The following is a 13124-nucleotide window of genomic DNA, read 5'->3' on the forward strand; positions in this document are numbered from 1 at the left end:
GATGTATTGAGCACTATACTAGTAACATGATGTATTGAGCACTATACTAGTAACATGATGTATTGAGAACTATTTTAGTAACATGATGGATTGAGCACTATATTAGTAACATGATGTATTGAGCACTATACTAGTAACATGATGTATTGAGCACTATATTAGTAACATGATGTTTTGAGCACTATATTAGTAACATGATGTATTGAGCACTATACTAGTAACATGATGTATTGAGCACTATATTAGTAACATGATGTATTGAGAACTATTTTAGTAACATGATGGATTGAGCACTATATTAGTAACATGATGTATTGAGCACTATATTAGTAACATGATGTTTTGAGCACTATATTAGTAACATGATGTATTGAGCACTATACTAGTAACATGATGTATTGAGCACTATATTAGTAACATGATGTATTGAGCACTATACTAGTAACATGATGTTTTGAGCACTATATTAGTAACATGATGTATTGAGCACTATATTAGTAACATGATGTATTGAGCACTATACTAGTAACATGATGTATTGAGCACTATATTAGTAACATGATGTATTGAGCACTATACTAGTAACATGATGGATTGAGCACTATATTAGTAACATGATGTATTGAGCACTATTTTAGTAACATGATGTATTGAGCACTATATGAGTAACAGGATGGATTGAGCACTATTTTAATAAGAATATTTTGTTATTGTAATTTCAGATCTACACTACTAGAGAAAATGGAGATGGTGAGTGAAAGAATACTGCAGCTACATTTTAATCCTGTAAACGGCCTCCATCATCATCTACCAGTTTTATTTGACTATTTTCATCTAGCATGTATAGAGGTTACGATACATGGTTGTTTAATAGCTCTACATCAACCCTACTTAAAGTAAGTTTAGTCTCCCCCCACCCAGTCTTCTAGCCTCCTTTCCTTTCCCCACAGCTACATTGCTCCCCCACACCCTATAAATTTATTTCCTCCGTGTTTTCTACTAACCTCTCAAATAACTCTGAATCAGCCTTACTTGAATAGATTAAGTTAAAATCTCCTTACAAGATGAAGGAGCTACTTACTATCTGAGAAGGAAGCAAGTCTTTATGATTTGATGAATGTCTGTCTTGCTGTAATGGTATTATATTTATTTTGCAGTATGCCTAGACCAGCTAAAACAGCTTGGGCTAATAAACCACCAGACCAGTCAACCCTAGAAACAGTTTATTTTGGACCTAGACCACAAACATCAGTAAGTTCTCTTTGTAAGCTTTCCTGATTCATTGTATAAGCTTAGATAATTTGTACCAGGACAACCAAATTTTTTTTAAAAGACAAGCTTGCATCTGCCCAAGACTGCAACATCATCATTATCATTGCCATGTTGACATCTTTCATGTTCATCAAATTTATAATATAGAAACATTACATCATTCTTCATCACATCTCAAACAGTCAGTGTCTTCAAGATTCAGCCAAGTGTTCCTTCCACTAAATTATAGTTGTATTATATATTTGATATATATTATTTTCAGGTACCTACCACTAACACCACGTCTCAGATCCTGAGATTAAATCAAGCTAACGATGTTCACAAATTAATCTGTAAAATATTATTATCAGCCTACGAATCTTTACAGTCAACTTATCAATTCTACCTCACAAAATTACCACAAAATAAAACTAAACTAGGTGAGTTATTTACCTTGGTGAGTTATCTACCTTGCTAAATTACCACAAAATAAAACTTAAATTACCACAAAACAAAGCTAAACTAGGTGAGTTATCTACTTTGCTAAATTACCACAAAATAAAACTAAACTAGGTGAGTTATCTACTTTGCTAAATTACCACAAAATAAAACTAAACTAGGTGAGTTATCTTCCTTGCTAAATTACCACAAAATAAAACTAAACTATGTGAGTTACTGACCTTGCTAAATCATCACAAAATAAATCTAAACTTAGGTGGGTTACCTACCTTGCTAAATTACCACAAAATAAAACTAAACTAGGTGAATTATCTTCCTTGCTAAATTACCACAAAATAAAACTAAACTAGGTGAATTATCTTCCTTGCTAAATTACCACAAAATAAATCATCACAAAATTAAACTAAAACTAGGTGAGTTATCTACCTTGCTAAATTACCACAAAATAAAACTAAACTATGTGAGTTACTGACCTTGCTAAATCATCACAAAATAAAACTAAACTTAGGTGGGTTACCTACCTTGCTAAATTACCACAAAATAAAACTAAACTAGGTGAATTATCTTCCTTGCTAAATTACCACAAAATAAAACTAAACTAGGTGATTTATCTTCCTTGCTAAATTACCACAAAATTAAACTAAAATTACCTTGTATTAAGGGGAAGGGAGTATTCTATTTATTACATCTTAAATCATAATTGAACCATATTTTTCTTTTTTTTCTTCAGATATTAAAGATTGTCATGTTCGATTGAAAAAAGTTTTAACTAATTTACAGGTAAATTTGTTCTTATCCTTGCTTAACATCATTTATTATTTAGGTTTTATATATTTGGTGTGGTTCTTCATTATTTTCAGTTATTCATTCATTTATTCATTCATTCACATTTATTCTTTTTTTCATTAATTTCTTTGTTCATTCATTTATTCATTATTCATTTATGTATTTATTCATTCATTTATTCATTCTTTTTTATTCATACATTTTTTTCATGTATTCATTCTTGCTATCATTTATACATTGATTCATTCAATCATTCATCTATCAATCAAATATGTTATTCATACACCCTGTTTATACTGTAGAGTATAGAAGATGAAGATGATTTAATACAGACTGTTATAACAGATATAACACAGCTGTGTGCCGAGAACGTTATACTATGGACCAAGTTTCTAGAAACTGTCACATTGGCTGAAAATGTACAAAGTTATTTAGCACAAGAGCATCATACAGCTAGAGTAAGTGTTAGATATTGATTTGAAGAATTTGAATTATATACTCAGACAGTTTTAATAGAAGTTCTATAGTTTAAGAATCACATACAGAATAAACAATGAGCCACTTTAGCAATTCAGACTATTTGCATGATATGCTGAATTGATGAACTTAGATAGACGAGCATATCTTGTCTTGCTTAAAGCACGTTCATGTCCAAGTTAGTTTTTGGACTTTGATTCTTAGTCTAATTGTGATATTGTAAGATTTATAAACAACATTAGTTTTATGCTGTTGTATTTATACTAAAAACTTCACTCCCAGATATTAAGAAATACAAAAACTATAAATTCATCTCAAATTGAGTTTGTGAGGATAAGGCATCAGACGACTTAGAATTTAATTATGACAACAATGCTGTGTTAAGCCTTCTTTGATGATATGGCACAGCTTTTGATCATTTCATTACAATAGTTAATTAGTTAAAATCTTAATCTTACTGAAGTTGTCAGTGATAATATATTTATTCTGTATTGTAGGTGAAGAGGTTTGCTGAAGCATTCTTTACCTTTGAATATCCCAAGATTACTTGTCTTTCTTGTTATGATCCAAGGTGAGACAATTATCCTAGAGAGATCCAAGATCCATAGATCAGATTATAGGGTAAACAAAATAACTCCTTTCAGAGCATGTCCAGTTCTTGTGAAATAAGCCCTGAGCATTGGAAATGGCTGGAAAATTTATCCCTGCCTCATTTACTGTGAAAGAATCAGCTTGGATCTTCTATTAAGTCTAGGCTATCATGTCTTTGCATTCAGAACCACAATTATTCTTCTTATTATTTCTACTCTGTATTCAGTCCTGATCTAACCATTATATATTTATAATCTATATTTTATTAGTATCCATGGTCATGATGATATAGCGAAGACAGTAGCAGCATCAGATTATTTCCAGAATATGCCACCAATAGATGTAGAGTGCCCAGAGATAGATGGAGATAGTAACACTATACCTATTATATTTGAAGATATCTATCATGACAGTTGGATGAATGCTTTAGGTTTGTAGTTATTTATTTACTATCTAATAATGCATGAACTATTGCTGGGCTGTATTGTTTTTAGTGGATTTTGTAATGAGTATCTATTAGTTTACCTGGATGAACTCACTAACGGTTACTTAAGCTATGATGTCTCTGACAACATGCCTGACCTATCAAATTTCATGAAAATTCTATGTTTTTGATGCAGTATGCTAATGTTACTCCTTTTTTGTGTAAGGCTTGTGTTGGTGTGGATCGATATCAAGAATTCATTACAATCAATTGAATACAAAGATGTTTGTGCACATCTGAGGGAGATTCAAAACATAACTAACATCAGGTTCAGAATAGAATAAATTGCAATGATTATGACCCCATTTTTGAGTCAGACTGCTAGTGCTCCAGTGAGTCCCCACGAAACTATGGTTTTAATCATTTCTATATTTGAAATTGTAGATGTAAGTAAATTAAAAAACACTGAAAAGAAGAAGCCAATAAAATCGCAGACATCAGTCACAGAGAAAAAGAAAAAAGACGTGTCATTATCATCTTCTGATGAGAAAGATGACGCTGCCTTCCATCGTAAAGTTCAACGTAAAAAAATAATGAGGAATATCAAACCTGATGCATTTCGTAGACCGTCATCATATTCTTGTTCTGAGGCAGAACAATCTAGTGGCAGCGATAAAAAAGGTGTTGTGTTGCTAGGTTACCGGAAAAAACCTGTCCATGACTTTCATCACTCCAGATCTGTGGAACTGGGAACATTTAGCCCACTTCCTGCCTCATCTGTGGACAACCTCTCTGTGCCATCTGCTAAAGCATTAAGTGCCACCTCAATGTCCTCTTTGTTAGTTCGTTCTTGTTGGAGTCGAACTAGTGTCAGTTCCTTGCCAGACTTTCTCGATCGTTCCCGCCATTTTTCTGGAGGTTCTGAATCTAGTTTGCCAGAGACTCAAGATTCCTCAAAAGTCAAGACACGATTCAGGGCACATCGGGCTCACACTGCTCCTATTCCAGGGTCTGAAGCTAAACTAGTGAAAGCCCAAAATGTGGATCAGGATTCGGACAAAACTGATTCAGATCCAGAAATCCGAAAACGATTAGAATTTCAGAAAGAAGGATCTGGAAGTGTGAATGATGGGGATTTAGCGTACGTTAACAACATGAAAGGTGACACAAACGATGACATCAGTGATGACGATGAAAATGACGTCTGCAACGGCTATGACGATTATTTAGAATCTCATTATGCCTCAGCTAATCAAAACAATGACACTGTAAGTTCCGCAGAACCTAACTGTGATACTACTCAATCTGCACAATCATCATCACAAACTAAAGGTGATAACTCTACTACTGCCAAAGACTCTTCACAATCCAGGGACAATGAAACTAAATCTGAACCAAGTGCCTTAATTCCTCGTGGTGCATCGCTGGACTCCATTAGTCTATGCGTATCTAAGGGTGATTCAACAAAAGACAGTGGAATCCTTCCAAACGCTGACACAATTTCCGTGTCGTCAGATTCTAGTGGAAATCCACAAATGACTGTTTTAGAATTATTAAAGGAAGAATATGCAAAATCTCAAAAAGAGGCAGCTTCAGCATCAAATGAAAAACTGAGCGTAGGTTCGGGTATGATGAGTTGTCACCGTGCAGCCAGTGACACAGATATTGTGAGAAAAATTGACACATTGGATGCATCAAGTAAAATTGACAGTGGTGTATCATTGACGTCATTGAATAGTGACCGTTTATCTCGCATTATGTCTACTTCTTCATCAAATCCTGAGCTATCCAGGTTCATGGAAAATTCTGCAACTCCAAAGTTAGTTTCTCCTGTTGGACTCAGTACTGTTAAGTAAGTATTATTTAGGGTTGTGTTGTATGATTTTAAACAAAAAGGTTGATATTCCCCCAATTAACAAAAAGGTATTATTAGAGGATGAAACCAGACACTCTCAGAAGCACAGGCATCAGAATTTTTGTTACCTTCAGGAGGATTGAACCCAAGGCACATAATTACCTCACAGATGACAATCCAACTAGCTACTGACTGAGCTATTGTATGGGTATCTTTAAGTATTTATTGCCACTTCAATTTCGACATAGTGGACAAATCAAAAGTCTCTAGAGTTATTTATTTGATTTTTTTTTAATATTTTTTATTTCAGTTTTGTTACTTTACGAGAAAATTTAAAACTTCAGATAAAATATCAGGGTCATATTTACAGGTAGGTTTTCTGAAATTTTCTATATTAACTCACAGAGAACAGACAGGCGTAAAATATAAACCAACACTTTCTGTCCATGTTTATCAAATTTTATTTTTGAAGTATATTTTGTATTTTCCAGTGAGTGCCCCACCCTAGCATCTGTGTCCCCCTATTTTATAACTCCAGAGAGTGATGATGGAGAAGGGATTCATCTGATAGTTTGTGTACACGGTCTGGATGGTAAGTGGATTATCTTTCATTTATTTTATTTCAAATTTAACACAGAATATCGTATAAGCGAGCCAACAAAAGTTATTAAATATTAAAGGTTTCTACAATTACAACTTTTACCCCAAAATCATATTTTATGTCTGAGACTCTGAGATGGTGTTTATAGAATATTTTACTCTAATATATATTTTGTAGGTAATAGTGCTGACCTAAGACTAGTAAGAACCTATGTTGAAATGGCATTGCCTGGTTACAGACTGGAATTTCTCATGTCCGAGAGAAATCAGGTAACTTAGAAAACAAGTATTTTCTTTTTAAGCTTAACTTGGCATTGAAATATTCAATAGAATATAGATATTGTTTATCTAAATCTTGTGGTTAAGTTTTATTTGTGTGATTTTGAAACAGGTGGACTACTGTAGTCTGTGTCAATATGTAAATTTGTTAGGTACTGATCTATTTGATGTTATAAGCAGGCTGAGTACAGGTCAGTTGTCTGAAGATGGCATAGCGTGAAAATCTGAGTAACAACATGTATTTTTATGTTCTGTTTTAATATTTCTATATCGCTCTACAATTGATATATTGAGCACTATTTTAACAGTGGTATTTCTATATCACTCTACAATTGATATATTGAACACTTTTTTAACAGTGATATTTCTATATCGCTCTACAATTGATGTATTGAGCACTATTTTAACAGTGGTATTTCTATATTGCTCTACAATTGATGTATTGAGCACTATTTTAACAGTGGTATTTCTATATTGCTCTACAATTGATGTATTGAACACTATTTTAACAGTGACATTTCTGTATCGCTCTACAATTGATGTATTGAACACTATTTTAACAGTGATATTTCTATATCGCTCTACAATTGATGTATTTGAACACTATTTTAACAGTGACATTTCTGTATCGCTCTACAATTGATGTATTGAACACTATTTTAACAGTGATATTTCTATATCGCTCTACAATTGATGTATTGAGCACTATTTTAACAGTGATATTTCTATATCGCTCTACAATTGATATATTGAGCACTATTTTAACAGTGATATTTCAATATCGCTCTACAATTGATGTATTGAACACTATTTTAACAGTGTACGTATTTCTGTATCACTCTACAATTGATGTATTGAGTACTATTTTAACAGTGGTATTTCTATATCGCTGTACAATTGATGTATTGAGCACTATTTTAACAGTGGTATTTCTATATCGCTCTACAATTGATGTATTGAGCACTATTTTAACAGTGGTATTTCTATATCGCTCTACAATTGATGTATTGAGCACTATTTTAACAGTGGTATTTCTATATCGCTCTACAATTGATGTATTGAGCACTATTTTAACAGTGGTATTTCTATATCACTCTATAATTGATATATTGAGCACTATTTTTATTGTAATTTCAGCAGGATACATTCAGTAATTTTGATGTAATGACAGATAGACTTGTAGAAGAATTATTATCTTATATAGATCTATATGGACTTCAAGCTTCTAAAATTAGGTAGGAAAATTCAATATAGTTATACATCTGGAATAATTTTTAATGGTTTCTAGCCTATAAACTTGATTATGCATCTTCAATTTTTCCTTTTGACTTTCCAAAATGGTTCTAAAGTGGCAAAGTCATCATGAACACACAATATCACAGAGCATACGTAGTAACGGAACCATTCAGACTGTAGCATTATATGGTCTGGAAGAGTGGACTTAACATTTCTTGCTTTCTTCTTTCTTCAGTAAACTGATTCAATTCAATTGATATACATGAAACGAACTATTAGGTTGAAAAATAGATTAAACAAGAATTATCTGATAATGGTTTGGGTACAAGTATTATATAATATATTTGTTTTCTGATTTCAGTTTTGTAGGTCATTCTCTAGGTAATATAATAATTCGGTCAGCGTTGGCTAGGAAAGAGTTAGAACATCTATTACCTAGAATGTATACCTTTCTCTCTCTATCTGGTCCACATCTAGGTACATTGTATAATACTAGTGGACTGGTCAATATGGGTGAGTCATCTCTATCAATTTTAATGAAATTATGTATGTATTTATATAATCATAAAATGGAAATAATTCACCTCTTCAAGTGCTTTGGGATTATTAATTGAGAAATTGTGATTGGCCCCAAATAACAAAATCTGTGAAGCTCCTTTGCATGTTATTTTCAACTGAATTTCTTGAAATGAATACATGTGATAAATTGAGAAGTTTGTCGCAAATGAAAATTGTAGACAGAATTATCTACCTTGTCCCTAAGTAATAAAAAATACTAAAATATTTTTGTTTATTTTAAGGAATGTGGTTTATGCAGAAATGGAAGAAATCTGGATCATTACTGCAGCTATCATTAAAAGATAACACTGATCCTAGGAAAAGTTTTCTATATCAACTCAGTCAACGATCAGGTACAGTAGATATTTTATCTTTATAAATCTTATCTGGGGCAGACATATTTGGTTCCTCTGTCTGCAATATATTTTGTTATATGCAGATATGCCTTGACACTATTCCAGTTGGTTTCAGACTTCAGACAGATTCACCATTATAAATGTTTAGATTTTTAGATACAATATATGTGTTAACACTGCCTGCAATATATTTTTATTATCTGCAGAACACAGTTAAAGGGTTAGGTTTTAAAACTGAACTTTCTATTCTTATACATTGTTTCAATTAAAATTCCATCATTTTAACCCAAAAAACCAGCTTCGCATTTGTGAGATCAACATAGAAGGTGTTAGATTGAGTTTTAGTGTGACGCAATGCTCTGGTTATATTTCAGTTTTACATCATTTCAAGAATGTGGTGCTAGTAGGTTCCAATCAGGATAGATATGTTCCCTATCATTCATCTAGAATAGAATATTGTCGAGCTGCCCAGAGAGATGCCAGTGTTATGGGTAAGTATAAGATGTAAATACTATAATATGAGTTTACATGGATGTTTGCTTTTCAAGGATGTTTTTTATCTGGTCCTTGATCAAATCTTTTGGTTATGATGTAGACCTCATAAAGAAAAGCTGAAATAAGTAATGATTAACTGAAAAGATATCTTGGAAACACTTTTTTAGTGGTGAAAATTCCATACCTATTTGACCAACCCTTCCAATAACTGTTGTGAAATGTTATATGCACATTATGATTGCACAACATTGTGAGAAAATTCACAAAGATTTCTCAGACAAAGTCCATTTTTTAATGTATGAAAATATCTGAATAAATTAAGATAAATCTATAGCGTCAATTTAATATTACTTATGTTGCAATATTTCTGATTGTGTCTTTCTTTTTGCATCTGTTTTAACCCAATATAGTCAAACACGTATTTAATAATATTTCTATTTATGCAGTCATTATATTCTAACAATGTCTTTATATTTTTTATAGGTAAGATATATAAAGAAATGGTAGAGAATTTGTTACAGCCTATAATTGGTACACCTGACTGTAAATTAATACGTTATGATGTATTCCATGCCTTACCCAGTACAGCTAATACCATGATTGGTAGAGCAGCTCATATTGCTGTCTTAGATTCTGAAATCTTTATAGAGAAATTCCTCACAGTGGCTGGTTTGAAGTATTTCAAATAAACTTGCGTAACTTTTCATCAATCAAGCCTTGTAGAAGATACTTATTTAGTCTAAATGATTGTAAAGAGATAGTCAGGTCACTTGTTAAAATCTTAAGTTATTTATTGGTACTATACTTGTTATTGGATTTGCTAAAGTTAACGTATATTTGCATGTATAGTGTGCGGTTTTTGTGTATACAGATGGGTTGCCAAACTGGGAGTGCGCATAATAAAAAATTATGGTTTAGCAAGGCAAAGCAAATTCAAAAAGGCATTCAAAGCGTGAAACCAATGAGCTAAGGCACAGTTAAAAAGAGTTTTGTAGTGTAATCCCTTGAATGAATTGATGTATGGTTACAAAACTTGTGATCTGCCATCTTTGTTATTAATTGTAAGCCCACGTCCCTGATTTCTATGGATAGAATTTGGTGAAATCGGTGCTGTCAGTCCTAAAGTTAAAAGCATATGAAAAATGCCATTCAGATAGCATAATCCTATAACAGGGAAATGAGACTTTCAGAAAAAGATTCTACACATTCAGAATAATTCATATTTTATTGTTTTCGTTTTTTTTGTCAATTTATCTGATTGATTAATGACTAGTAGGTTATTGAAATGAAACTTTGATTTTATTTGCTTTGATTTAAAGAAAAAGATTTTGTTAAGTATATATTGTTGTGATTTGAAATATATGTGTCAAGACAGTGAGGTTATGAATGGTCTTGAAATCATATTTTTTTCTTTTGCTTTGATTATTTTGATAGATACTTGTCTGTTTGATCTTTGTTTCAAAAATCCGTGTTGAGAGTTGTGTTGTTTTTTCTCCTTGTGATAAAATCTGTTTTGATATATTATATATACTAATTTTCTTGTCATTTGAATGATGATTTTGACACATACATGCTGGTTTTCTTCTTGAATTTTTTTCCTAAATGAAACTGCTTTCATAATTCATTCCATTTTATTCCAATTCATGATAAAGAAATCTCTACATCACTTGAATTCAGGGTTTTCATTGTGAATAATTGTGAATTCTCTCACATTTTATGAGTAAATAATGAATAGTATTTATATATAACTTATATAATCTGTAGGAAGTAGAAATATCAAATCAGATCTCGAATCAGGTTGTTACTCAGAACACATGTTCTGTAAGAGAGTTTCTCTTATAAAAACTTATACGTAATTTGTGGGAGTATACTACAAATAGTCAAGTTCTAATAGGAATACGAAATGTTTATTAATTCTTACAACTTTGTTGGTGCATGTAAAGTTGTAAAATGTTGAGTTAAACCAAGGTTTAATTAATTTATTATCAGTGGGTATACAATGATACAATAGGGCTTATTTATAATTATAAACTATTTAACTAGATATCCATTCAGTCAAATCATAAATAAGTTTCATTTGAAATTACTAATGTAACACATCAGGCTGCAATTTTTAACACATTATACTTTTCATTTTGAGGTAGTTAAAGAAAGCAATGAAGACATTGTATGTCAACTACATTACTTGTACTCAACAAAAGGCTTCTGTTCTTGTCATGTGAAAGTGTCTGGGTTAGAATAAATGTTTGCTTATACGAGTATGATTTAAAACAAACAGAGGACTAATCAATGTTCATTTTTTTCTGGTATAAAGTGAAAATAAAATCTGTACAATCTTCTTTGATTTTGTGTTCATTACTATTTATTAGATTTTAAAGAGATTTTACTAAATATTTTATGTAATAAAGGGACACTGATCAATTTTCACCATGTAAATTTTCAATCAGACGTCTGTGGTTCCTGCAATTCCACTAAAACTAAGTGTTTGATGACATCACTAAGCACATAGGGCCTTATTGATACATGCATATTTTGCGATTAGTTTTAGTGGAATGGTGCAAATTGAAAATTTAGAAAGCCTCTTTAAAATGCCTATAATATAAAGTGGACTCATTGTGTTATGTTTTAAATTGTATCAGGATGTGTACATCATTCCCAGACTATATATAACACATGTTATATAAATATTCAATATAAGAGGTTGTTATGAATTTGTTACAGATATTATATAATGTCTAATTAATTGTTTTCATTAGAGATTTAGCATTAGATAATTAGATTAGTAAGATTAGTAAAATTATCTTCAGTTCTCAGGATTGTCAATAGATATTTAACATCTAGACATTAAGATAATAAATTGATATTAAAATAAGAATCAGTATTTTAAAACTAATTAAGATGTTCATCAAGGAATATTTCCAAGCATAAATATTATATTGATTGAGTGTAGAATGATGAGAAATTGAAAGTATGAATAAGTTTATCTTCACAGATTAAACTATTATGAACCGCATCCTTGACTCAAATAGCCACCTTTCTTATAGGTTAATCAGAGCCCTTGACAGACAGTCTGCAAACAACAAGACATGATTTTAAATGTCTGTTCAGGGCTCTGATTGGTCGTATTTACTGGTATACTATTCAATCAAATCACTGAATTCTGTGATACAAGAAAGGTGGCTATTGTATCCAAAGCATCCAAGGAACAAGATGAAGTTTGTAATAGCTTGACATTGTGAAGATGATATAAGTAAAACCTTTATAGTGTTCATTTTCCATTTTTCTGCCTAAATTACAGAGGTTAATTCATATCTTTATTTAGAAATATCCCTTGATCTTAAATATATATTTCAGTATTTTATATATTGTCTATTATTGGTATTATATTCAGTATTGTATTTAATAACTAATCTTGTCCACAGCGTAGAAATAACTTTACTAGCTATGTAGACTCTCTTAAAGGAATGACGAGTTGAAAAACTGACTTGCAGAGTGACATCAGGTGATGGATAAATATATTTTACTATATAAAAGCCTTCAATATAGCTAAAGCATCATCAAAAAGGATAAGAATCAATGCTTAAGAGTTCCTTGAAGTATAATATAGCCTTCGTTATTCATAAAATATCTGTACATTTACTGATTTAGATGATTTGAAGTAAAATGCAGTATTTGTTTACCATTAAGTATATTATTTTCTACACATCTGATGTAATTTTGTTGAAACATTGTAATTGTTTTCTATAAATTGTGCTAT

At 31.4% G+C, this 13124-nt stretch overlaps 2 protein-coding genes across 2 annotated transcripts in view; both read left to right on the top strand.

Annotated features, from left to right (window-relative positions):
• The window catches only part of LOTGIDRAFT_103141 (hypothetical protein), a gene marked incomplete at both ends in the record, with an annotated part of 6776 nt that extends 2774 nt beyond the window's left edge, over positions 1 to 4002 (top strand). Inside the window, 9 exons of the mRNA XM_009045947.1 lie at positions 723 to 896; positions 1158 to 1264; positions 1355 to 1382; positions 1570 to 1691; positions 2176 to 2265; positions 2441 to 2490; positions 2799 to 2954; positions 3471 to 3544; positions 3834 to 4002. Of these exons, the coding sequence (XP_009044195.1) occupies positions 723 to 896; positions 1158 to 1264; positions 1355 to 1382; positions 1570 to 1691; positions 2176 to 2265; positions 2441 to 2490; positions 2799 to 2954; positions 3471 to 3544; positions 3834 to 4002 (970 nt within the window). The remainder of the gene's footprint in view (positions 1 to 722; positions 897 to 1157; positions 1265 to 1354; positions 1383 to 1569; positions 1692 to 2175; positions 2266 to 2440; positions 2491 to 2798; positions 2955 to 3470; positions 3545 to 3833) is intronic.
• A 2134-nt stretch (positions 4003 to 6136) lies between these two features.
• LOTGIDRAFT_102128 (hypothetical protein) lies at positions 6137 to 10056 on the top strand (the record flags this gene model as incomplete). The annotated part of the gene is made up of 8 exons (XM_009045948.1): positions 6137 to 6213; positions 6335 to 6435; positions 6622 to 6713; positions 7860 to 7957; positions 8320 to 8471; positions 8759 to 8869; positions 9247 to 9363; positions 9851 to 10056. Coding segments are annotated over 8 exons (954 nt in total), but the record flags the coding sequence as incomplete, so codon positions are not given.
• Positions 10057 to 13124: the final 3068 nt, after the last annotated feature.

Source organism: Lottia gigantea (genome assembly GCF_000327385.1).
Source record: "Lottia gigantea unplaced genomic scaffold LOTGIsca_1, whole genome shotgun sequence".
In the NCBI taxonomy this organism is placed as follows: Eukaryota; Metazoa; Mollusca; class Gastropoda; family Lottiidae; genus Lottia; species Lottia gigantea.